The sequence below is a fragment of the Eurosta solidaginis genome, chromosome 5 (assembly GCF_040869045.1).
Source record: "Eurosta solidaginis isolate ZX-2024a chromosome 5, ASM4086904v1, whole genome shotgun sequence".
NCBI classification, from domain to species: domain Eukaryota; kingdom Metazoa; phylum Arthropoda; class Insecta; order Diptera; family Tephritidae; genus Eurosta; species Eurosta solidaginis.
The window spans coordinates 60,691,164-60,717,430 of NC_090323.1; the positions used below are offsets into that span (position 1 = coordinate 60,691,164).

Sequence of the window (26,267 nt, forward strand, 5' to 3'; positions counted from 1 at the left end):
AGCAAAGTTGCGTACGGTCACTGGCGAGTATAACCAAGTTCAGGGAGAAGTGATATGTGAAGTATTGATTGGGAAGGTCATGGTCCTACACAAATTTGTTGTGGCGAAGATTGTTGATGAAGTTATATTGGGAGTAGAATTCTTGGTTGACCATGACATCAAGATCGATATGCAGAGAAGGGTGATGCGTTATGAGAACCAAGATGTGCCACTTAACTTTAGTTTGGAAAAAGGGTTCAGCAGTAATCGGGTACTGGTGGAAAAGACTCGACAAAGACCACGAAAGTCGAAGGCAAAGGTTGATAGATCGAATGGGCCAAATAAATCAAAATCAAAAGTACCTGCGAGAGAAACACTAGCATTGACAAAACCTAAAAGACGCAGGAAAATGAAACAACGAATTTTCGAGAAGGAATGCGAGGGTAGTTTCAATCCAGAGCGCACTACTGTGGGGAAACGTGGGAACGATACTGATTATGCAAAGCAAATCCGTCCAGCGCAAGCTCTACGAAGTAGTTCATCGGCCAAACAACAGAGTGTAAAGGAACGAACCAGGGTATTGAGTGGTACGATGAAACACAGGTACCATGAGAACAATAATTCGGAAGGGTTCTTGGAGGGAGATTTGGTACTGTTAAACAACCCTCTCCGGCGGAAAGGTGTTCCAGCCAAAATTCGGTGCATTTGGGAAGGCCCGTACAAGGTTGTGAAGAAGATCAGTAATTCCATCTACCGCATACAAACCATTGGGAAACCACGAAATAGAAAGGTGGTTCATTTGGAGATGCTAGCGGCGTTTAGATCGAGAGATTTGTCTGATCGGGACGATCAGACTTAGGTGGAGGGCAGTGTAACGAATGTTAGCAGCACTGAGCGATGCTATCGTCTCTAAGCGATGCTAACCAGTGACGTGAATGCACATCAATAATTCATCATTATGTATCTACATAAACGAATAAATAGTTGCGTCTACACATATGTACGTATACGAACATCTGAGCGGCAATGCACAAATACATGCATATATCTTATCTGAGTTGTCACAACAGAGAGCAATAATTTGTGCACGTAGTTGTGGCTGGCGATTTTGTAGCCGAAACAACTAGTAACTTCTGGAAATCGAAGAGCCTAGAAGTATGCAGCGTAAACTATAAAAGCGGCGCCAGCGAGTAAGAAGTAATTCAGTTTGATTTGAATTGTCAAGCAGTTACGAGTAAGACGATATCTAGCGAGCAAGAGCACTATTATTTTGAAAGTCAGTTTCCTTTAAGCTATCAGTTTGGTTATTAAGCTATTCGTTGTACAGTTGGAGTGTTATTGTGAAGTACTTTAATAAAGGCCATTTTGCATTACTACAAATTGGAGTTATTTATTCAACAGTTTAGTGATTCGAACTTAGCAGAGGATTGCAAATAAGAGGATTTGCAAGTAAATTCGTTACAATACTTATACATATATGAATGTATATACTGGCTGTTGTTGTTGTTGTAGCAATGCTCGCTCATTTGTTTATGTGTATATACAGTAAATGTAATAAAGATAAAAAAGTATTTTTGTTTTTTCTTCTTGTTCCTTGTTTTCTACAATATTCAAGATATTTATTATGTATACATCTAACCAATCTTGTTGTACAAACAAAAATTTGAATTCTATAGAAAATTCATCATCATTAACATAATTATTGATACCAAAATCTGTTATATTATTTGCATTTTCATTGCGAACACAAAATGCTACGGTGACATAGTTTTTGAAATTTTGCAATATTTTGCAATCAGAAAAACTTATGATGTAGGATGCATTATTTCTAATACAACAAGTACAATCATTAATAATATTATGATGTAGATGATTTGATGCACCAACGAGTGGCAGATACGCGCACACGCGCACACACATTAATTGTCGTAGCCTTAGTCATTGAATGTCGGTATCTTTCAAGAACAGCAAACGCTCGATGTGATATTCACCTGTGGTATTCGATGAAACTGTGGTGGCGCATGAAGTACCACCAGCACTGGCGGCAGAGGTCGTATTAGTATTTCCGCTGCCTGCAGCTGAATTTTCTGCTTTTTGTTGCTGCTTCTGCTTATCGCCACCACTTGGGTGGTGTTGTTTAATTGCTGCTTGCCTCTCACCACCCAAAATTATATTATTCGAGTTGTTGTTATTGTAGGTATCAGCCAATGTACATAAAAGTAAATTGATTTTTAAATAGATATTTGCTAATGTCACACCACGACGTTGAATTTTTATACGCTTGCATTGTTCCAATAGTGCCGCATCATACAATTCACGCAACTCAAATACGCCCATGCCAAGCATTTCATTTAAACAAGTACCCGGTTCACGCCACCACACCGTAAAGTGTATGCGACCAAAATTTGGCATTTCTATTGGGGTTGTCATCATGTCGTCAGCATTCATAGCGCCATTCTTCGTCATATAATCAAGTTCATCGATTAATGGCGTCAAATTAATGTCGCGTTGAGCTTCCTGTGCAAAGCGTGTGCTTTGTGTAAGGCTATGAAATTTTTCCGATTCGAATTGCATAATATGAAACATTTCATAGCGTGGCAAATGCTTAATCAATTCATGCGATAGCTGACACTCAACCGTGAATATGGGACGTGTTTCGTTTTGTAACAATTCCATACGTTTGGTACCTTCCGGTTCTAGTGTGAGAGCTTCCAATTGTAATTTTACACTTTTAATGCTTCGGAATACCTGCAGCTCTTCACGTGTTAAATTTTCAACCGATTTTTCAACTGCAGCAGTATCTACGAATTCTTCAAAAACGTATTCATCGGCAATGGTGCTCGAATCATTCGATGAATTCAACTCAAATTCCAGCTTCGACTCCGTTTGCTTTGGTTGCAACTTGGTTTCACCCGCCAAATAGGCCACCAATGTGGCGTCAAGTTTTCGCATTGCCTCTGCAAAGGAAAGAAAAACGGATTTTAATTAAGGAAGTTAATAACGAACATAAAAAATTATAACGGTATTTCTACGAGTCTTTGAGCAAAGTTTACCCATTTGATTGTAGGTTTTAATATTAGAATTACAATGGCGAAAAAATATATACATATTTTTAGCTTTTATTAAGTTCTGCCTACTTCAAAAAAAAATTCAATAGTACGTTCCGGAGATCGTTTTCGGTTAATATTTTCGAATTATCTTTTTCTCCTAGGAAGTAGTCATTTATAATACCAATTTACAAAACTGGGAACAGATCCTGTGTTTTAAATTATCGAGAATAAGCAAAGATCAGTGCTATTCCCAAGCTTTTTGAATCGGTCGTCACAAAGCAACTAGCGCATGGGATATCCTCAACCATTGACTTGTCTCAACATAGATTTGCATGGGTAAATTTACCGTGACTAACTTGCTAGAGTTTATTGCTCATGTACTGCACGGATTCATTTTCGTACTTAACTCCTAACCTAATCGTTAATTATATATGTAACTATATTTTCCATATATATTTACCCCTTTGATAATCGATAATTATGAACAAGGTTTAGAGATGCGGATTTTTTTTTTCATAGAAAAAGTCCCACCTCTAGAGTGTAATCTCTAATTAGAAGCACAAATTGCAAGAGAAACGTTAAAATTTGACTGAAAATGATATGGTTCGCAGGGATGGAACATACGCAAATACGTAGATTATCAATTGACGATTTACTGTAGATTGTAGTAAAGCTTTCGATAAAGTTTTCCATTCACTTCTTGGGCTTCCTGTCTTTGTTTTTCTCCTCTCTACTTGAAAGAAAGAAAACACCACCTTGGGTCAATGCTGTTCATTAATGACCCCGCCAATTTTATAAAATACTGCAAGCCGCTAATGTACGCTGATGATGTCAAACTTGCTATGCCTATCCGCTCACCGGTGGATACATCAAGTCTTCCATCGGATCTGAATAGTCTAGTTGAATGGTGTATAGTAAATGTAATGTCAATAAACCTGCTTAGTGCGAGCTTATGTGCTTCAGAAGAGAATGCTAACAACCCCACTAGTATATGATTAGTAATTATACTCAAACTCAAATTGCACATAGAATGTTCCGTGAACCGAGTGAAAGCAACTTTTTTACCTACTAGGCAAATGAGCTTTCACTGAGAAGCTTTTCATGTCTGTCGGAAATACGTTCGGAGTAGTTGCCAATCCCTATTTTCTAATTGAAAAACTTGTTCCTCAGCTTTTAATGTTGCTTTGCCCGTGAATTGGATCCACGATCTTCGGTGTGGTATGCGGAGAACGCTACCAAAACACCACGGCGGCAGTCAACTTATTTTTACAAATTTTACTCAAAATTTTTGGCGTTTGGGATTCAGCACACGAAAATATAAGCCGATATGTGGGTCTCACAATTGTGGGCTTTTTTTTTTGTACCGTCCTTACGTTTGAGCAAAATAATTACACATGATCAACATATTATTACTGGGAAGTAAGGAATGCTAACTCTGAATTGTCTGAAAGGAACGAGAATATTTCAAAACTCACACTTACAGAATCTACCTCTCGTCATCATTTAACATATCCTAAAATCTATGAATATTTTAGTGCAAATCAGAGAACGTATAACCAAAGACAACCGCCAACAGAACGAATAGTGGGAAACAGTAAACCATCAAATCGCGGGTGAAATGTGGCATGAAATTCGTCAATTCCAACGCTAGAAAAAAATGATTTTGATATAATAACCACAATTTAACCATTTTTTAACGTTACTTTTTTGTGAAATTTCAGCGAAAACACCGCGTTTTTTGCTAATTTTCAATTAGGTAATGTGAATTACCTACCGCCAGTTTGACAATTTCTATTGCTGGCCGTAGTTGATTATTCTCTATGGATTTACGTCTCTTGTGCAAATACTCATTACCAATGTTTGCCTTCGCTACTCCAGAGCATAGTGTACCTATACAAGTGTGTCAGCTAAAAGCCTTCCGCGATTTACAACCAGATTGACTGAATTTTGTGTGTGTTAGTGCAGTCGGGTGGCTTCGTGACACACGTATTTGTTGTCGGCTACACGTTGATGAAAATCAAAAATTTTTGATTTTTTCATTTGACGCTAGCTTATTTGATAGTCGCGGGGTGTGATTGACAAAACGCAGTGTTGTATTTAATTTGTGTCGACATTCAAAATGAACAAGTGCGCGGAAGAACTGCAATTCATATTAAAATTTATCAATGTTTACCAGCTTTATGGAATGTAAAGCTTTTATTATTATTTAATAAAATGTTTATAAATTTTTTTATTATTTAATAAAACTGCTGTAGTTGCAAGTAAAAAAAAGTCATCATCCGATGACGACATATTCACGTCCGAACGCTACGGTTTCTCAATGCAAATGTTGATTGATGGCTTTTTATTTGATAGTCGCGGGGCAAGCGTCAAATACCCGACACGCACACATACAAAAATTCAGTCAATCTGGTTGTAAATCGCGGAAGGCTTTAAGCGATACACGTCAAAACTACAAACAGCCTCGCTAACCTGATGCAAATCTCAGGTCTAGAGTTGCATTTTTGGTACGCAAGAGTACTTCAAGCTGAGTTGCATTTGATAGTTTAATAAAACTTTGTAGTATTTACAGATGAAATAGTTGCATATATTTCCGCGGAAATTAGAATACTAGAAGATTTGTAGCCTGCAACAATGCGGAAACACACGGAAAGCAAAATTTATTTAAATTAAGAGTCAAAATATAAAGCGCCACACGTGTAACATGGAAAAATTTCACTTCTAAGGCTGTTTACACAAATCCATAAGGGCAAAATTATATAAACCCTTTGGTCGCTTCAAAGCAAAGATAACGTACGGCGTTTCATTGTTTTTCGTCTGGCGTTGTCGAAGCGTAGCCACGCAACCAAAGCATTTATGTAAATTTTTCGATACTTCACCCGACAGATGAATTAATGAATGCAAGACAACCAAAGCGTCTGTGTAAATCCGCCTTAATTTTTGTAGCTGGAAGTCTCCTGCAAAAAAAATGGTGCTGTAAGTGCAAACAAATCAAACTCGTATATGACACTACTTTATTTTCTATGTATTTTTCTTGTATTTTATATTTTTTGTCGAGGGAGCCAATAAGGTTTCAGTACTGGTGTAAGTGTGTGGACTTTATTTAAAAAAACTAACGAAATACAAGAAAAATACAACGTAGTTCATTAAAAACAAACAAGCCTGTTTGTTTTTCGATAGGGTTTTTTGACATTAGGCTGTTTTTTCTTTATTTTTTCTGACAAATGAAAATTTTGTTTTGAGTTTCAAAATTTTGTGCATAAAAACACAACTAAATTCAAAGTGTAAATTGTGTGTGCAAATGAGTTTTCAATAAGTGTGCATTTTTCAGTTTTTCATAGTTAAGGAATTGACCTCCAGATTCTTGTGTTACACAAATATAGTGAACTTGGGTACAGGAATTCAAATTAAAAAGTTTTTCACAATAATTTGACGTCACAATAATAACGTTTTCTCTGCTTTTTACACTTAAAGGAGTAACCCTCCGTAATAAATTAAACTTTTAATGTTAATCAATAACTCTGAACTGAACACTTTTCGCCATGATATAAAATTAAAATGCTGTGGAATATGAGCAACACTTTTGTGACTACATAAACCCTGTTTCAATCTTTTACGTCTCTGCACAAAACCCTAATTGACCGTTTTCAATCGAAAGAACAATGACAACCCAGATTTTCCCGTTATGCTCACTTGAGCGAGTGCCTGTCAGAAAGAATTCAACACACTTGTACTTGTACACTATGCTCCAGAGTAGCAGTAACAGCGGAAAATAAACCGTGCAACTGCTACGGCTATGAACCAGTGATGCCAAAACTTGGGTTTTTCGTCCATTCGTGGGTTTTTTCAACAAAAAATTAGCTGAATGGGTAAAAGGGACTTCAGCAAGCCAGCAGAACAAAATGTGGGTAGTTTTGTAAATTTCGTATTACGGTATATAAATGAGTTCAACTTGCTTTTTCAAAGCAAACAAATTTTGATTCATATAATTTTTAAAGACAGCAAGAATTTTTTTTTTTCTCGGACGTTGTGGCAGCGCACTGCCCTCAAGTGGCCCGATGAAACCAGGCTAATGCTGTTTTTGGTTTTTTTTTTTAATTCATACATACTTTTTTTTTTTTTTTTTTTTTTTTTATGTATCCTAATTCTTATTTATGTGTTATTTATAATTTATTTGTTACCGAGTCTTTGAGAGGCAGTGGCTTCTTAAGCGCCGAGATCCAAAACCGCTCAGCTACAGAGAAACTCATGAGCTGAGAAATATAGATTCACAAAATACAATAGACTAAAAGTAAATATAATTTTTTTAATTATTAAGAGAAGATAGAACCGTCTTTTTTATGGCAAAGAGCGAGTCCGAAACATCAATTATTCTCGAGTGAGAGTTATAATCTTCACACAAACATAGAAAAGGTTCGTGTAGTTGGAAATTCCTTCTGCATTGTTTAAGAATTATAGGTTTATAATGCCTTGAAACTCGGCATGGAACATTCAAGTTTACTTCGTTCAAAAGAAATGGGCTTGAAATCGATCCATTTAAAAGTCTAACCATATATAGTACACCTAGCATTTCTCTACGACTTGCAAGTGTAGGAAGATTTATTAGTTTTAATCGATTAGTGTAAGGAGGAAGATTATACGGAGAGTCCCATTGAAGATTTCTCAAGGCGAAAAGTAAAAACTATTTTTGAATTGATTCTAGTCTATCCACATGAACTTGATAACGCGGATTCCAAATTATCGATCCATATTCTAATATCGGCCTCACCAATGATGTAAAAAGGGTTTTTGTAACGTAAGGGTCACTAAACTCTTTTGCCCATCTTTTCACAAATGCTAAAACTCCTCTCGCTTTATTGACTGTGGCATTAATATGAGGGTTGAAACTAAGTTTGCAATTCATTGTAACTCCCAAATCGACAAAAACATCAACGCTTTCCAGAGTTTGGCCATTAATTGTGTAGGAAGCTGGCTGTATGTTCTCACGTGAAAAACACATGGATTTACATTTTTCTATGTTGAGAGGCATAAAATTCGCATTACACCAAGTAACTAAACGATTTAAATCCGCCTGGAGTACAAAACGTTCTTCAACCGACGCGTATGACTTAAAAAGTTTTACGTCGTCGGCATACATTAAAATTTTAGAATATTTTATAGTTGTGGAAACATCGTTTATAAAGATCAAAAACAAAATAGGACCGAGATGGCTGCCCTGAGGCACACCGGAGGGAACATCGATGACATTCGAACAAAGGTTTTTAAAAATGACTCTTTGAGTTCTACCGCAAAGATAGAAGGAGATCCAGCGAGTTAGGCCAGGTTGAAAACCAAACAATTCGAGTTTATAAACAAGTAATAAGTGGCGTACTTTGTCGAATGCTTAGCTGAAATCAGTGTATATAACGTCGGTATGATGATTGTTTCTAAACCCATTAAAGATGTGAGTTGTAAATTCAAGCAAATTGGTTGTGGTTGATTTGGCTCTACAAAAGCCATGCTGAGAACTATCTATCAATGTAGAAATCGAAAATGTAAGGTGATTAGTAACGATTGCTTCGAAAAGCTTAGGAATAGCGGAGAGCTTTGCTATTCCACGATAGTTTTCAATAGACGACTTGCTTCCTTTTTTATGGAGTGGGATAAGAAAAGATTCCTTCCAAGCCGTTAATTTTAAAATTTTGCAGAAACTTCATGAACTCCAATTTTTTTTCCATAGAATGGAACACAAAACTCTCTATAATAATGGAAAATGTTGATGCATATATGTATAGTTGACTTAAATAGTCTATTTGTGGGAGAAGATTGCAGTGAAATGCTATCAAATTTAAATGATATTGAAAAAGCTGAAGTATTAACATCATGTATGAATTTTTATAAAACAGCTATTAAAGAAATGGTAAAACGCTTGCCTATTCAAGATGACTTTATTGAAAAATAGGTTGGGACCGTTAACATTAAACAACATAGTAAAGATAAGAACTTCTTTTGTCTCAAGAAATATCAATTTTATATATTTTTATGTAACGAAAAAACATGTACAACTTTACAAAGCCAAATACAAAAACACTCAGTTTATGTGAAAAATTTTGTTCTAAGTTACAAATAAATAAATATTTGCGTTTTCACTTTTCCATTTTTATTGCAATTATTTTTTTACATATCCATATATAATAAGGATCATTTATCTTGGTGGGTAAAAGTGAGGGTTTTCTCACTCGAATAAGGGGAAAAATGGGTAAATGAATCCAATTACGTGGGTTTTCTTTTCTCGATTCGATGGTATCACTGCTCTGAACATGAACAGAGCATAAAGTAGAGCGGTAGCATAAAAAAGCGATATGCATTCCGTTTGGAGGGTTTTTTCTGCTTTTTTCTCTGCTCTAAAACACGAAAATGCCGAGAAATGCTATCACTTTTTTATTCTACGGCTCAGCTCTATATTCAAGTTCAGAGCCGGAGCAATAGCAAAAAAAAACTACAGAGCAATATATCATTTTCAATCACTGCTCATAACAATTAGTCACTGATTAAACTGTCAGATACTTTGCTTTTCGTGGCACTATCTGGAGTTATGAGCTCAAGACCCCTTTTTTTATAAATTAAGGCATACATTGAACCATAAGTTAATTTCAGTTTACCCTTTGATCATACCCTTTTTTAATGTTGAAAAAGTCCCTTCGCTTTCCAAAGCTTTTTTTAAGTCACTAGAACCACAAATAATTTTATTAATTTTTTTATTCAATCAGCAACAAAACGTATGTGTAGATGCGATTAACTATACGTGTGTGTGTCCGTGTGCGCGCGCTTTTAGTTTTGAATATGACGAGGTACTGCTTTGGCCGCAACCGTCGAGTAGAATGAAACTTTTACCTTGCAATAAATAAGCTACTTTTAAATAAAGTATTTCTCAAATCTTTTCGTTTCACAACCATCGCTAAGTATATCAGTGCATATGTATGTGTTTGCTGGTAGAAATGTGCCGGATGATTATGAAGCGATCGTTATGTTAGCGAGAGAGCTCTATTCAACCGTGAAGCAAATAGGGTGTAACATGGAAAGTAATAAAACAGTAGAAATGTTATGAGGCGGAACAAATTTTCTGCTTTTTAGCCAAAAACATTTTTTATTAGCACTTCGTTATCAGAATCCAATTCTAAAAAAAGGCATTGTTATTATATATTTTGGTCTTATGAAGCCTGTCCTGTTGAGCTTTGAAGGCGTTGACGCTCCGCTAGAAAGAAAGAGCCCCTAACTCGATTGTCGTGAGTACCAAGTACTCGTGAATTCGATGTGTGAACATGCAGCTGTGTGATTGGAAACAAATTTTTTGAAGTTAACTAGAGCTCACCCAGGGGTTGAAGTTAAACCACTACGGAGGTAACCATACCAAAAACAAAAAAAAATAATTTACGGTTTTTTGAGAAGAGCTTCGTCGGCTTCTTATCGGTAGCAACAGATCTCAATAATTTATTGCTGTTTATTTATTTATTTATTATCGGTATATTAATGATCTTATCATGGACTGTTGGTTGTTATCGTGGATCAGCAGGGCAGGACAAAGCATTTTTTGTTAAACACATAAACAAAACGTCAACCAAATAATTTATATGTCCTGGTTATTTCTAATGTTCAGAGCTGTTTATATAGATAACAAAAGAACAAAGAAAGGTAAAGAAAAAGTAACATAGTGTATGTAAAGTATATATTTTACATTTATTATTCGCTAGTATTAAAACAAGTAAGGAAGGCTAAGTTCGGCTATAACCGAACATTACATACTCAGCTGAGAGCTTTGGAGACAAAATAAGAGAAAATCACCATGTAGGAAAATGAACCTAGGGTAACCCCGGAATGTGTTTGTAAGACATGGGTATCATATGGAAGGTATTAATGAGTATTTTAAAAGGGAGTAGGCCTTAGTTCTATAGGTGGACGCCTTTTCGAGATATCGCCATAAAGGTGGACCAGTGGTGACTCTAGAATGTGTTTGTACGATATGGGTATCAAATGAAAGGTGTTAATGAGTATTTTAAAAGGAAGTGGGCCTTAGTTCTGTAGGTGGACGCCTTTTCGATATATCGCCATAAAGGTGGACCAGGGGTGACTCTATAATGTGTTTGTACGATATGGGTATCAAATGAAAGGTGTTGATGAGTATTTTAAAAGGGAGTGGGCCTTAGTTCTATAGGTAGACCCCTTTTCGAGATATCGCCATAAAGGTGGGCCAGGGGTGACTCTAGAATGTGTTTGTGCGATATGGGTATCAAGTTAAAGGTATTAATGAGCGTTTTAAAAGGGAGTGAAACTAAGTTGTATATGTGAAGGCGTTTTCGAGATATCGGACCAGGGTGACCCAGAACATCATCTGTCGGGTGCGCTAATTTATTTATATATATAATACCACAAACAGTATTCCTGCCATGATTCCAAGGGTTTTGATTTCGCCCTGCAATACTCTTTCATTTTCTACTTAATATGGTAGATGTCACACCCATTTTACAAAGTTTTTTTCTAAAGTTATATTTTGCGTCAAAAAACCAATCCAATCACCATGTTTCATCCCTTTTTTCGTATTTGGTATAGAATTATGGCATTCTTTTTTTTTATTTTTCGAAATTTTCAATATCGAAAAAGTGGGCGTAGTCATAGTTAGATTTCGGCCATTTTTAATACCAATATAAAGTGAGTTCAGATAAGTACCTAAACTAAGTTTAGTAAGGATATATCGAATTTTGGTCAAGTTATCGTGTTAACGGCCGAGCGGAAGGACAGACGGTCGACTGTGTATAAAAACTGGGCGTGGCTTCAACCGATAGCGCCCATTTTCACAAAAAACTGTTATCGTCATAGAAGCTATGCCCTTACCAAATTTCACAAGGATTGGTAAATTTTTGTTCGACTTATGGCATTAAAAGTATTCTAGACAAATTAAATGAAAAGGGTGGAGCCACGCCCATTTTGAAATTTTCTTTTATTTTTGTATTTTGTTGCACCATATCATTACTGGAGTTGAATGTTGACATAATTTACTTATATACTGTAAAGATTAAAAAATTTTGTTAAAATTAGACTTTAAAATTTTTTTTTTTGAGTGGGCGTGTTCGTTATCCGATTTTGCTAATTTTTATTTAGCACCCATATAGTAATAGGAGTAACGTTACTGCCACATTACAGCTTGCAAAACTTTTAAATTACCTTCTTTTAAATGTGGGTGGTGCCACGCCCATTGTCAAAAATTTTACCAATCTATTCTGCGTCATAATGAATTATCGCAGTTTTTCGGTTTTTCGAAATTTTCGATATCGAAAAAGTAGGCGTGGTTATAGTCCGATTTCGTTCATTTCAAATAGTGATCTGAGTTGAGTGCCCAGGAACGTACATACCAAATTTCATCAAGATACCTCAAAATTTACTCAAGTTATCGTGTTTACGGACGGACATAGCTTTTTTCACCCAGATCAGTTTAATATATAGAAGTCTATATCTATCTCGATTAGTTTATGCCGTTACGGATTACCGCTATGCGAACAAAATTAATATAATCTGAGTATAAAAATATAAGTACATTAACAAACATGACATTAATACCTTTGACAAGAAAATTCATTGTACCTAAAGATATGCAAACATTTTGAATTGAATACATCAGCCCAGTTTTCTCGCGAAATATTCTTCCTAGGGAGAACAATAATTGGGAAATTTTCGAAGTCATATGTTTTGCCAAATGACATTTTGTATTTTTGTAAAAGAAATTGTGAAGTTTAATGAATGCAGCGAATTGGTTTAAAATTGGGAAATAAAATGTGAATAAACGTGTTATGAATTGGCGCCCCAGCAAAATCAGGAGAGGAACGCAAAAAGAAGGCTGCGCGATAATACAAAACCGCTGTAGTTGCCTTCTTCAATTCACCAAGGCTTTTTATTGGCGGTAATGCGGGGTGCGAATCTTCTTTCGTCATATGCCAAAATCTATTTCTTTATTTTTTTAAGAAATTCTCGCGCGATTTCTGGATGGCTTTACATCAAATTTACGTAGAGTTCTATCTGTTGCTTATTTATATACTTTGCGACTTAAACAAAAGCATATTAGGGTACTTTTACTCGAATTTTAACAAATTAGTGTTTTTTCATTAAAGAAAAATGAACTTAAGCTAATTTGCTGCGTTGACTTTAATTTAAGAAAAGATTCTTTTAAAATGACAGCGAAATATCCTTTTCAATCACATTCATAGTACCTACTTTTCTCTCTTAACAGGTTTATCATTTTTCGGACATTGTTGAGACAAAGAGGAAAGGGACAAGAAAAAAAACTGCCAAGGATTTTTTATTTTGGAAAGGGGAAAAATTCGCAAGGAATTTTTGCTTAGAATTGGGCTGAAATGCATTTTTATCTTTTATATATTGTTATTGTTGCTGTTGTTGCTGTGACTGCAAAAACCTGCACAAAGTTTTTGAAAAGTGCATTCGGATAGGCCAATCTTGGTTTAATACAAATCGGCGTACTTACGGTGTTTGAACTCGACGTGAGAACTTGTATTTTATACAGAGCAGACATAAATTGTTAGCCTTTTTTGCCAAACTTGGACATTTATAGCGAATTACTAACATATTGTAAGCGCCTAAAATCTGGGCCCGAATTAAGTATTCCGTTAACTGAAAACTCGTCTCTTAAAAGTCCCTTTTTGGTATTACGTGATACGTGAACGTATAGCTGCTATAGGAATTTGGTATTATGAATTCAGGGCACGTAGCCAACAAATCGTAAGCGTCACAAATTTCTATTACATCGCAAAAAGACTTCTGAATGCCCTTGAGATGTGTTTATTTTTTTATTTCATTAATTAATTCCATCCTCATCGATTGCGGGATCGGGCTCAGCATCCCCGGGCGGTACATCGCTGTCTCCATTTACGATACAAGGAAGTGTTCCCTTCATAATCTACTGGATCATTGGTTACATGGTCGCTATTTTCGTTCTTACGAACGCTGTCGCATCTACTATATTTTAATCAAATATTATGTTGAAAAGGAGATTCTTGTGTTTTGCCCACATATTTAAATAAAACTATAAACTCACTGAAATTATCGTACAACTACCCACTGCCCATAGCAGACAGATTAACTGCAGAGTATTGTTCCGCGTTTTTCTCAGCTATGCACACAAATAGCAAGCAAATATTGAGTGAGTATACTTACTATAAGAGAGAACACTACAAATTTAATTTCGTATATATGTATGTAAATATCTTTATACAAGCTTAACAAAAATATGTATGTAAAATATACTAACTCGAAAATGGGTGATAGCATATTGGTCGATAGAAAACCCACATGTTAAATAAGCAAATAGTCTCACAGTTTAATTTAATGGGGTGTCTAAAGTGCCAATGAACTTTTCAAATAAATGAAATAGGTGTCAATAAAATATTCAGTCGTAAGTTTGGAATACAGCAATTTGTTAAAATTACCTGACATTGTATACAATTTTTTTGACAAATCTTACCAATTTCTTTAACAAATCTTAAGAGCCTTAAGATCTTAAAAACTGCTCTCTCATATTCTCCTGCTCAGAAACCATTATACAATTTATTGTAAATGAAATAATTAATGTTGATGACACAGTTTTTACAGAAAGTTAAAATAAAATATAAAATTTTTAGATTAGATTAGAAAGAACATTACGCAAGTAAGAGTGTGGTAAACAAGACAAAGGTTAACATTATAATTAGCTAATTGATGTCTCATGAAATACTTGCACGTGGTTAACTTATCGCCTGCTGAGGGAATCTTGGCTGTTTCAAAAGCGCTCTTTTTTAAATCCAGTCGAAGAACGCCCTATTTTAGAATTTGTTCCGAATACGCCTTCTTTGGGGAGTTTATGAAAAAAAAATTTCTGATATGGGGCATTTTTCAACCGAATTCTGAGATAGGGCACTTTTGAAAACAATTCTGAAAAAAAAATTTGTTTAATATTTCCAGAAAGGGCGTTTTCGAACTGGCATAAGACATAGGGTGATATCCACTCAGCCGTCGATATCATCACGTTAAATTAAATCAGAATAAGATTAACATGGGGCAAAAGTCAATCGGTGAGGAGATAGGAGGTGGACAAAAGGAGAGAGAAAAGAGGAGCGGGGAGGAAAAGAGGAGAGCAGAGGACAGGACAGGAGAGGAGAGGAAAGGAGAGGAGAGAAGAGGAGAGATGAGAGGAGAGGAGAGGCGAAGAATTAATAGGGTCTACGTTTTTCAATCACACCATGTCATTGATATCCTTTCACCCTGAACTTTAACTACTTCCCAACTTCCAAAGTCTACCCGGACGCAAGAAATCCAGCTGATAAAAACCTCGACATGTGTTCAATGCATAATATTGTGGCGAATGTTGACATCACTAGGCAACAACAAAAACATGAAGCAAGCCACACTGGTGTACATGAATACATCAGTCATCATTTACACATATGCATACAAGGCAACGAAGATATATTTTACACACACATGTGGTCATTAGTCGAAGTAGTTACTCACGCATATACACGCACATGGCTATGCGAAAGGCTATAAACCAGGCATGCTTAACGAACGAAACGATATCATTTCGTTACGATAATCAACGTTAATAAACGAAACGAAGTCATTTCGTTTCGTTTATTAACGTTAAGAACGACAAATTAACGTTAATTTGACGATCTTAACGTTAATAAACGAAACGAAGTGACTTCGTTTCGTTTATTAGCGTTGATTATCGTAACGAAATGATATCGTTTCGTTCGTTAAGCATGCCTGCTATAAACTACAAATACACACGCATATAGCTGGTAACCTAGCAGGAGATTATAGAAGGATAAACGTCTAGACCTTTGGAGAAATATGCGGACAAGGCAACAGAGAGTATAAAAGCAGCGCAAGCTGAGGAATGACTAATCAGTTTTGATTTAAGCGCGCTATTGGTTGTGAAGTATAAGTGTTATTGTGAAGTACTCTCAAAGTAGTCTAATAAAGCCCATTTTGCATTATTGAATATTGCAGTTATTTATTCAACAGTTTAGCGATTCGAACGTTAGCAGAAGGTTTGGAATAAGAGGAATTTCCCTAAATTCGTTACAATATTATAAGACCGATTTACCGATTATTCAGATTATAATATGTATGTAAGTAAGTATAGATTTTTATGAGCAAGAGGTCCTTTAAAATAACGAATATAATTTATTCAACTGAAAATATTATTCACACCAAGTTTCCAATGAATCAACATTATTCGTATGTACTGAACTAAATTTAATATTAAGTATGTGAGATTAATAAATAGTTATTTGTTAATGCAAGCACCTAGATTAATGATTTGGTTTGTTTTTTGTTTTTCGTTTTTCCGACTAAAATAAATAAATGGAACTCAATGCATAAGTACGCTCTGTGGGCCGAAACCACCTCATGTAATCTGGTCCCTGTTTTAGCTTCATTTAATGCTCATCATTTAAGTTTTGACGGGAAATTGCAGCATTGGGGTTTATACAGTGCAACGTCATGTTATAGATACGATTTTGGGGGTCCTGAATGAAAGCGTAAGCGTGAATGTAAGTGTAGTATTTGTAAGTGGTATGCTATATGGGGGATATATATAGGATGTAAATGCAGGCGTAGTGCATGGAATTGGTATGATGTAGGGAATATAACATATATTAGCCGTGTTTTTTTACATGTATATACATCTACATTCGCGGTTAAAAAAACGCTTATAATCAGATAATGTTTAGGAGACCCATCTAGCGGCAGTGGTTTAATAACTAGCTACACAACCGGTTGTACCGAATAGCAGAGGCACGTAGCTCTGTTGGCCAAAGTGTATAACCTATAGCTGAATCTGTTGCGGTGAATAGTGGATACCCACCATTTGTAGAGGTAAAACATAGAGGTAGTGTAGAGGTAAAACATAGACACACATTTCAGTTGCATCTGAGTATAATGCGTATTGAAATATAGGAGTACTAATTTTCTGCGCGGCAATTTCAGAAAAGTAGACAAAGTTATGTACTTGGCAATCCATATAAAGTTTAAGTGTATAGGTACATATATAGATGTAAAAAAACACAGCTATTGTAAGAGTAATGGTCACTACACTGTCGCTTTTTGTGGGAACAATACACGTGGTAAAAAAAAATTAGATTAAATTAAATTAAATCGATTTTTAATTGGAGAATAGGCCGTTTGTTATCAAAAAGTTTTGGATTTATCATCACAAAATTATCGATTTTTGATCAAAAAGTTATCGATAGCTTACTGAATAGGTATCGATGTGTTTGCAAATGATTTTCGGAAACTTATAGATTTGTTATCGAAGTGTTACCACGTTGTTTTCGGCATTTTATCAAAAGTGTATCGCATCGCTATAGAAAAGTTAGCGATTTCTTATCGGTGTGTTACAATATTGTTATCGGCATGTTATCGATTTGTTAACGACGACTCATCGGTTTGTATGGAAATGGATACCTATACAAAATCAATATTAAATCGATGGAGTGTGTAACCCTTCGATAACAAACCGATAAGAAACCAATAAGAAGACGATAGCAAGCGGTAGCAAGCTGATAGTAAATAGATCACTCAACGAAGATAATTCGCTATCAATAATAAATCGATAGCAAAGCAATAGTTTTCCGGTATCGGATGTTGCCGATAAGAAGCCGACAAAGATCATTTCAAAAGGTCCGAAAGTATTTCTGGAAACGCTTTGTTTTAGTTTATCTTCCCCGGACGAGCTGTGGTCAACTTAAACAATTCATTTCCAGACATACATCTGTATGTTTATACATCGAACTTCACGAGTGCGTGGTACTCACGCTTTTTTACCCAGCTGTACCCTGTGTACGGTATTATAACTTTGATTGGATAACGGTTGGTTGTACAGGTATAAAGGAATCGAGATAGATATAGACTTCCATATATCAAAATCATCAGTATCGAAAAAAAAATTGATTGAGCCATGTCCGTCCGTCCGTCTGTCCGTTAACACGATAAATTGAGTAAATATTGAGATACCTTCACCAAATTTGGTACACGTATTTAGTAAACAATACACCTAGAATGTTGAAATTTGACGTATCAGTCCAATTGAGACTCTTGATAAAAATTAAAAAAAAAAATTAAGTGGGCGTGGCACCGCCCACTTGTGATAAAATCAATTTTACAAATATTATTAATCATAAATCGAAAATCGCTAAACCTATCGTAACAAAATTCGGCAGAGAGGTTGCCTTTACTATAAGGAATGCCTTGAAGAAAGATTAACGAAATCGGTTAAGGACCACGCCCACTTTTATATAAAAGATTTTTAAAAGGGTCGTGGGCGAATAAAGTAAGCTATATCTTTTCAAAAAAGAGCTTTATATCAATGGTATTTCATTTCCCAAGTGGATTTATAACAATAAATAGGAAAAACTTCAAATTTTAAAAAATGGGCGTGGTACGGCCCCTTTTGTGACTAAGCACTTTTCTATGTTTCGGTAGCCCATAACTCGAAGAAAAATTTGTTCAGAATAGAACCATTTGTATACATATGTACTATTTCGCAGCCTTGTAACACTATTAAGCACACAAAACAAACAACAGCGTTTCAAGTGTACAGCTGGCTATGTAATGTTTGACCCGAACTTAGACTTCCTTACTTGTTTTATATTGACACCCGGTGTTGCGCATTCATAACCAACAAGACAGGGTTTGGTCATATATATTGTTACGAATATTAGCAAAACTAAGGAGTGCTGCCATCTCCAGGCCGATGCTAAGCAGTGACGTGAATTCACATCAATAATTCAATCATTATGTATCTACATAAACGAATCAATAATTGCGTCTACACATATGTACACATTCCGACGAGCAACATTTACATACAAGGCAGCGAGAGATGAGATGTCACACACAGATGAATTTACTTATACGCTTATGTGTGTGCGGGAGACTGTAAACTACAAACTCACATATGTACATCTGAGAAGCGCTAAAAAGTAGACAATTGTAAACAAGTAGAAACTATATGAGAACTATATACTGAGTTGTCACAAGAGAGAGCAATAATTTGTGCACGTAGTTGTGGCTGGCGATTTTGTAGCCGAAACAACTAGTAAGTTCTGGAAATCGAAGAGCCTAGAAGTATGCAGCGTAAACTATAAAAGCGGAGCAAGCGAGTAAGAAGGAATTCAGTTTGAGTTGAGCTATCAATCAGTTTGCTTAAGCACGCGATCTGGCGGCCAATAGTAGAGTTTCATTTGAGTTATTAATCAGTTTGGTTATTAAGCCAGCGAGTAGCAAAGTATAAGTGTTATTGTGAAGTACTTTAATAATGGCCATTTTTCCATCATTCAATATTGGAGTTATTTATTCAACAGTTTAGTGATTCGAACTTAGCAGAGGATTGCAAATAAGAGGATTTGCAGCAAATTCGTTACAATTGGTGTCAGAAGAGGAATTGTTGAATAAATTCCGGAGGACAACAAGGACATGGCAAAGTTCAGTGAATTGAAGATCCAGCAACTAAAGAAGGATTTGGAGAGCCGTGGATTGAATACAAGCGGCGTTAAACTTGAACTTCAGGCACGGCTACGAGAGGCAATGGAAGCGGAAGGAATTGATGTGGAAGAGTATGACTTTCATCTTGATGGCGAGGAAGTAACAAAAATTGAAGAGAAAAACGAAACATCGCAGACAGTTACGAGCACAGACTTGAACATGATTTTGGCTGCAATATCTGCTCAAACATCGACAGTGGCTTCTCAACTGGAATCGCAAAAGACAGATATAACATCTCAACTGGCATCTCAACTGGAAGAACAAAAGATAAATATGGCATCTCAACTAGAATCCCAGGAGAACCGTATAACATCCAAGATGGAAGAACAGAAGACACGTATTGCAGAAATGTCGTCAGAAATAACATCGAAAATTGAAGCACAAGAAACGCGTATTTCACAAATTTCAGCACAGATATCATCTCAGATCTCCACACAACTAGAAGAGCAGGAAGTCCGTATATCATCTAAACTGGAAGCGCATATGGAAGAAAAACTAACCCAGTTTCATGAAGGCTTCAGTGGTCGACAGGATAAAATCGAGGCCGAGGTGGATGCTTTGAGAGGACGTATCGAGCAGTTGCAACTAAATCGCCCAGCAGTTTCAACGAGTAATCCAAAGGTAAAGACACCATCCTTTGACGGTTCTGTTCCTTTTCAGGTCTTTAAGCTACAGTTTGAGAAGACCGCAGCAGTGAACCAATGGAATGCTGAAGATAAAGTTGCAGCTCTGTTCGTGGCACTGAAAGGGCCTGCCGCGGAAATCTTACAGACTATTCCAGAGTACGAACGGAACAGTTATGACGCATTGATGGCTGCTGTAGAACGGGGATACGGAAGCGAACACAGGAAACAGATATTTCAAATAGAATTGCAAAACCGCTACCAAAAAGCTAACGAGACTTTGCAGGAGTTTGCTTCGGACATTGAAAGATTGGCTCATCTTGCAAATGCGGATGCACCCGTGGAACACACGGAAAGAGTGAAAATCCAGAGTTTTATAAATGGCATACGAGACGTGGAAACGAAGCGAGCTACATACGCGAACCCAAAACTGACATTTGCTGAAACGGTATCACATGCATTGACTCAGGAAACTGCCTCCCTATTAAGTAAACCAGCATATAAGGCTCATCGTGTAGAAGTAGAAAGGCCAGAGTGGGTAGACACAATTTTGGAAGCACTGAAGGGATCTCAACAGAAGAATGCCGGAGTTATTAAATGTTTCAAGTGCGGCAACCCAGGTCACATTGCACGTCATTGCGATCTTGGTCCTAATAGTTCCAACAATGTGGGTGGCCGTAAACGCAAAGCTGGTGGAAATGAGCAAGAGCGTGTCGAATGTAAAGAACGAAAACTTGCCCCGGCTATTGAATGTCCTGTGATATCTGGGTCGCAAATTGGAAGGAAATCAAGCAGTCTTACCGTCAGAGGTAATGTGGATGGTAAAGAGCGTGTACTGACTGTAGATACGGGGGCATCTCATTCGATAATTCGATCTGATTTGGTCTACAGGAGAGTAAAGTCATTACCTGGAGCAAGGTTGCGTACAGTCACAGGCGAGTATAATCAAGTCCAAGGCGAAGTGGTATGTGAGGTATTAATTGGGAAAGTCATGGTTCTACACAAATTCGTTGTGACGGAGATCGTTGATGAAGTCATATTGGGAGTGGACTTCTTGGTTGACCATGACGTCAGGATCGATATGCGGAGAAAAACTATGCGCTATAAGAACCAGGACATACCACTTAACTGTAGTTTGGAAAAAGGGTTCAGCAGTAATCGGGTACTGGTGGAAAAGGCTCGACAAAAACCACGAAAGTCAAAGGCAAAAGTTGATAGATGGAATGGGCCAAATAAATCAAAATCAAAAGTACCTGCGAGAGAAACACTAGCATTGACAAAACCTAAAAGACGCAGGAAAACGAAGCAACGAATTTCCGAGAAAGAATGCGAGGGTAGTTTCAAGCCGGAGCACACTACTGTTGTGAAATGTGGGAACGATACCGATTATGCAAAGCAAATCCGTCCAGCGCAAGCTCTACGAAGTGGTTCATTGACCAAACAACAGAGTGTGAAGGAACGGCCCAGGATAATGAGTAGTAAGATGGAACACAGGTACGACAGGGAAAATAATTCGGAAGGTTTCCGGAATGGAGATTTGGTACTGTTAAACAACCCTCACCGGCGGAAAGGTGTTCCAGCCCAATTTCGGTGCAGTTGGGAAGGCCTGTACAAAGTTGTGAAGAAGATCAGTGATACCATCTACCGCATACAAACCACTGGGAAACCACGGATTAGAAGGATGGTACATTTGGAGATGCTAGCGGCGTTTAGATTGGGAGATTTGTCTGATCGGGACGATCAGACTTAGGTGGAGGGCAGTGTTACGAATATTAGCAAAACTAAGGAGTGCTGCCATCTCCAGGCCGATGCAAAGCAGTGACGTGAATTCACATCAATAATTCAATCATTATGTATCTACATAAACGAATCAATAATTGCGTCTACACATATGTACACATTCCGACGAGCAACATTTACATACAAGGCAGCGAGAGATGAGATGTCACACACAGATGAATTTACTTATACGCTTATGTGTGTGCGGGAGACTGTAAACTACAAACTCACATATGTACATCTGAGAAGCGCTAAAAAGTAGACAATTGTAAACAAGTAGAAACTATATGAGAACTATATACTGAGTTGTAACAAGAGAGAGCAATAATTTGTGCACGTAGTTGTGGCTGGCGATTTTGTAGCCGAAACAACTAGTAAGTTCTGGAAATCGAAGAGCCTAGAAGTATGCAGCGTAAACTATAAAAGCGGAGCAAGCGAGTAAGAAGGAATTCAGTTTGAGTTGAGCTATCAATCAGTTTGCTTAAGCACGCGATCTGGCGGCCAATAGTAGAGTTTCATTTGAGTTATTAATCAGTTTGGTTATTAAGCCAGCGAGTAGCAAAGTATAAGTGTTATTGTGAAGTACTTTAATAATGGCCATTTTTCCATCATTCAATATTGGAGTTATTTATTCAACAGTTTAGTGATTCGAACTTAGCAGAGGATTGCAAATAAGAGGATTTGCAGCAAATTCGTTACAATATAGTACAAAAAAGTTTTAGATCTATGCTCGAACTTTTAACAGTGTATGTACTAGATTGGAACCCAGCAGCGCACCGGAATACATATACATACCATGTGCTGAGTTTTAGTGTTATCAGGATTCGTAGACCCGACAGTTATAAAGATCCCATTCAGAAGCGTAATAAAAATAGATTAAGAACATAGATCACTTATTAATTTGCGTTGATCGCACGGCAACCAATTTTAATCTTAAATATTTACATATTGTACAGTACCGCACAAAATACAAAAACGTAACCAGACGAGCTTATCAATTAGGTTGGTCACAATATTTCTTATACATATATAATATGTATATCTCGGTATAATAAATCTGTCGACTTTGGGAGGTAGAGGTTAAAGTCTTTTCATTTTCGTGGATGTATGAAGTACTTTCATCAAATTCTTTATATGACAGATGTTGAGATTTGAGTTCGATCTTTTGTTCTGATAACGGTGCTTCGCCTTATTCAATAGCTGCAACCACTCACAAATTGTCATCAAAGTCCTGTAACGGAAGTCCAAGGAAACTACCAGTTTCAACTGGGAGGGACACGGCTGGGTAGGCAGGTGCCGGATCTAATCATAGTGCTTACGGAGACGTTGTTTGTTTGGATGTCGTGGTTTAAAAATTCTATGTAGATTATGTGTCATCAGCATATGCCAGCAATTGCACGCTTTTATAGAATATTGTTCCAGAGCGGTGAAGTTCTGCAGCTAGTATAATTTTCTCCAGCATCAAATTAAAGAAATCGCACGATAGGGGGTACCCTGTCTGAAGCATCGTTTACCATCGACTTAATATGCGCCTCGGTACCACGCCACAGTCATACCTCGCGTTCCATTGAACAGTGATCCAGATCCCGATAGAAATTTGACATGCATATGCAACAACAATGTAATAGTTAAGGATCGGTTTGTTTCATTTGCATGTTAAATTTTTATCGGTATGTGGATCACTGTTCAATGGAACGCGAGGATAATTTCGAAATGGTAAACGACTTTGCTTATCTGAGGACCAGCATTAAGGCAAACAACATCAGCTCCTGCGAAGAATCACATTTGCCAATAAATGCTACTTTGGGCTAGGTAGGCAATTGAAAAATAAAGTCCTCTCTCGGCAAACTAGAATCATTCTCTACAAGTCACTTATCGTACCCGTCCTGCTATACGGTGCAGAAGCATGGACCATGACAACATCAGATGAATCGGCTCTGGGAGTGTTCGAGAGAAAAGTTCTTCGAAAGATTTACGGACCTCAGCTTGGTAAAATTTCCTGGTGCACAGGAAAAGTATAGACGCACCCAGGAAAAGAATTCCCAAGGATAACAATCCTTACACGTCAAATGCGGACGAAGTTGAAAAGGACTTCGAAAATCTTAAACCAAGGGAACAGGTAGAGAACGCGGACGTCACGGCGAAGATGTAAGAAGATACAAACAGCAAAATGGTGCTGCGAGTCGTAAAGAGGAAGATCCAACATGCATTTACTCAGAAAGAGAGACCTTAAACGCTTCGATTTTTTCAAAAGTATTTATTAAAAGAGCTCTCATATTTCACCCTGTTGCGAAATGGTGTAACAGGAAGAAAATGGCTCATGGTAGTCAGTGGAAACGTAGCAAAGAGTTCTCATGGCAGCACCGTTGCTGGGATATTTTTTGTCGTCTGATGCTTAACTTATAGCTCCATCTCTTTTAATACCTGGAACGTAAAGAAGGGTTGCTTTATATACCTCTGGGTTTTGTAAAACATTATCTACATCTTCGTCGCTATGGTACATCATCTTTTGCAGTTGTCCGACTCTTTGCGTGGGGCGATAGGGTGCCTGGAATAACTGATCTAACATTTAAGCTAAAAAGGAATATATATTTGAAGTGGGTAATAATCTTCATCTGATTGAGTCTGAATGCTTGGCCGACTTCTTTGGTGACTGGTGATTCTGATTACTGCACCCTCAGCCTGATTTCTTTAATGTAATAAACTAAATTGTAGAACGCATATTAACTTCTATGGCTTGTAATGATCGGGATAAGAGCAGTGTGGTTCTTAAATTTTCAGAGAATATTACCAAGCTTATGAGAAACTCGGGCAATATTATTGATTGCAGCAACGAAAATGGAGATCCTTTCCTTAATTTTTATTGTGTGTCAATCAATTTGGGTCCTTCGGCAGAGATGAGATTGCATTTTTCCTCTGAAGAGTTCAAGCTATTTATTAATTTGCTGTCCAATTTGTATGCGCTATGGATAGCAATCGCTTAGCAATTAATTCTATGAATTTTGCGCTGTTATAATTTGCAATTACATCAATTCATGTTTTTCGTGAAAAGTTATTGTTCTAATCACGATTTTTGGTTACGAGTTCAATATCTCAAAATCCAGTCGACTACAATGTAGCAATGCTTGACACAACAATTGACGTTTCTATTACATTCGCCTAATACCAATACACAGATTTTGACAATTTGAACAGACATATTTGGTTGCTGTACAGATGAGCCAGCCATATATAGTTGAACCATGAAATAAATTTAGTAAATGAGCATGATTTTCCTGCGCTATTTTCATCAGTTTTTTGTGAATAATTTTGAATGAAAATAAAAAAGTTTAAGGTAAACGATAGCATGCCGAAGTCGGTTAATTTGTGGCAATATTTTTGGTACATTGGAACATTGTTGTTGTAATTAGACGTTTCGGAAAATTTTCGTCAGTATTTCAAGCAAGGAATAAAATTAAAGAAAAAAAACTTTTTTAAAAATAAGCTTTTATTATTGGTTAATAAAGTTAACTAAAAAGTAAACAATAAATTGACTCTAAAGAAATCTAACCCTTTATAAGTTCATTGTAACCTTTAACGATAATTAGGCTTTTTCGTCTTCGACAAAAAAATTCTATATTGTACATAATTATATATTTTTAACATTAAAACTTTACACCTAAATTATTAAATCTTACATTTTATATCACAGTCCTAATTGTTGGAAGGGACCAAATTGGCAACAGTAGTGTAGCAAGTATGCGCGCTAACATGTATGTTGTGAACACGAAAATAGCAGTGAAATTCTAAATGGTATGATTTTCACATTATAGCTGTGTTTTTATACATACATATGCACTCAAACATTATATGGACTGCTTAAGGTGTAATTTTATCTATTATGAAATTTTTGCGCCTAAAATTAGTACTGCTAAATTGCGGTATGCATCATACTCAGTTGCAACTGAAATGTGTCTCTCCGTTTTATCTCCGCGTCATTCTCCACTTCTATAACCGAAAAAGGGTGTGTGTCCACTATTAATTGTAACCGATTCAGCTATAGGTTATACACTATGCCCACCAGAGGTGAGTGCCTCCGCTATTCAGAACAACCGTTTTGTAGCAAGTTATTTACCACTGCTGCGAGTCTTCAATAATTGCCGCTAGATGGACCCCCTAAACATTATCTAAGCGTTTTTTTTAACCACAAATGTAGATGTATATGAAGAGTAAAGAAGAGCAAGACGTATTTCATAATTTATGTTCTTTAGGATGGGCCAGATATAAA

The 26,267-nt window shown here is 36.7% G+C and overlaps 1 protein-coding gene across 13 annotated transcripts in view; it reads right to left on the reverse strand.

The window, feature by feature from the left end:
• LOC137251956 (uncharacterized) overlaps positions 1-26,267 on the reverse strand; it is a 79,273-nt gene that overhangs the window by 21,239 nt on the left and 31,767 nt on the right. For 8 of the 13 annotated variants that reach the window (XM_067787023.1, XM_067787024.1, XM_067787017.1 and 5 more), the window contains exon 3: positions 1,971-2,936. In XM_067787023.1, the coding sequence (XP_067643124.1) occupies positions 1,971-2,936 (966 nt within the window). The other 5 variants (XM_067787027.1, XM_067787026.1, XM_067787028.1 and 2 more) reach the window with 5 other exon arrangements.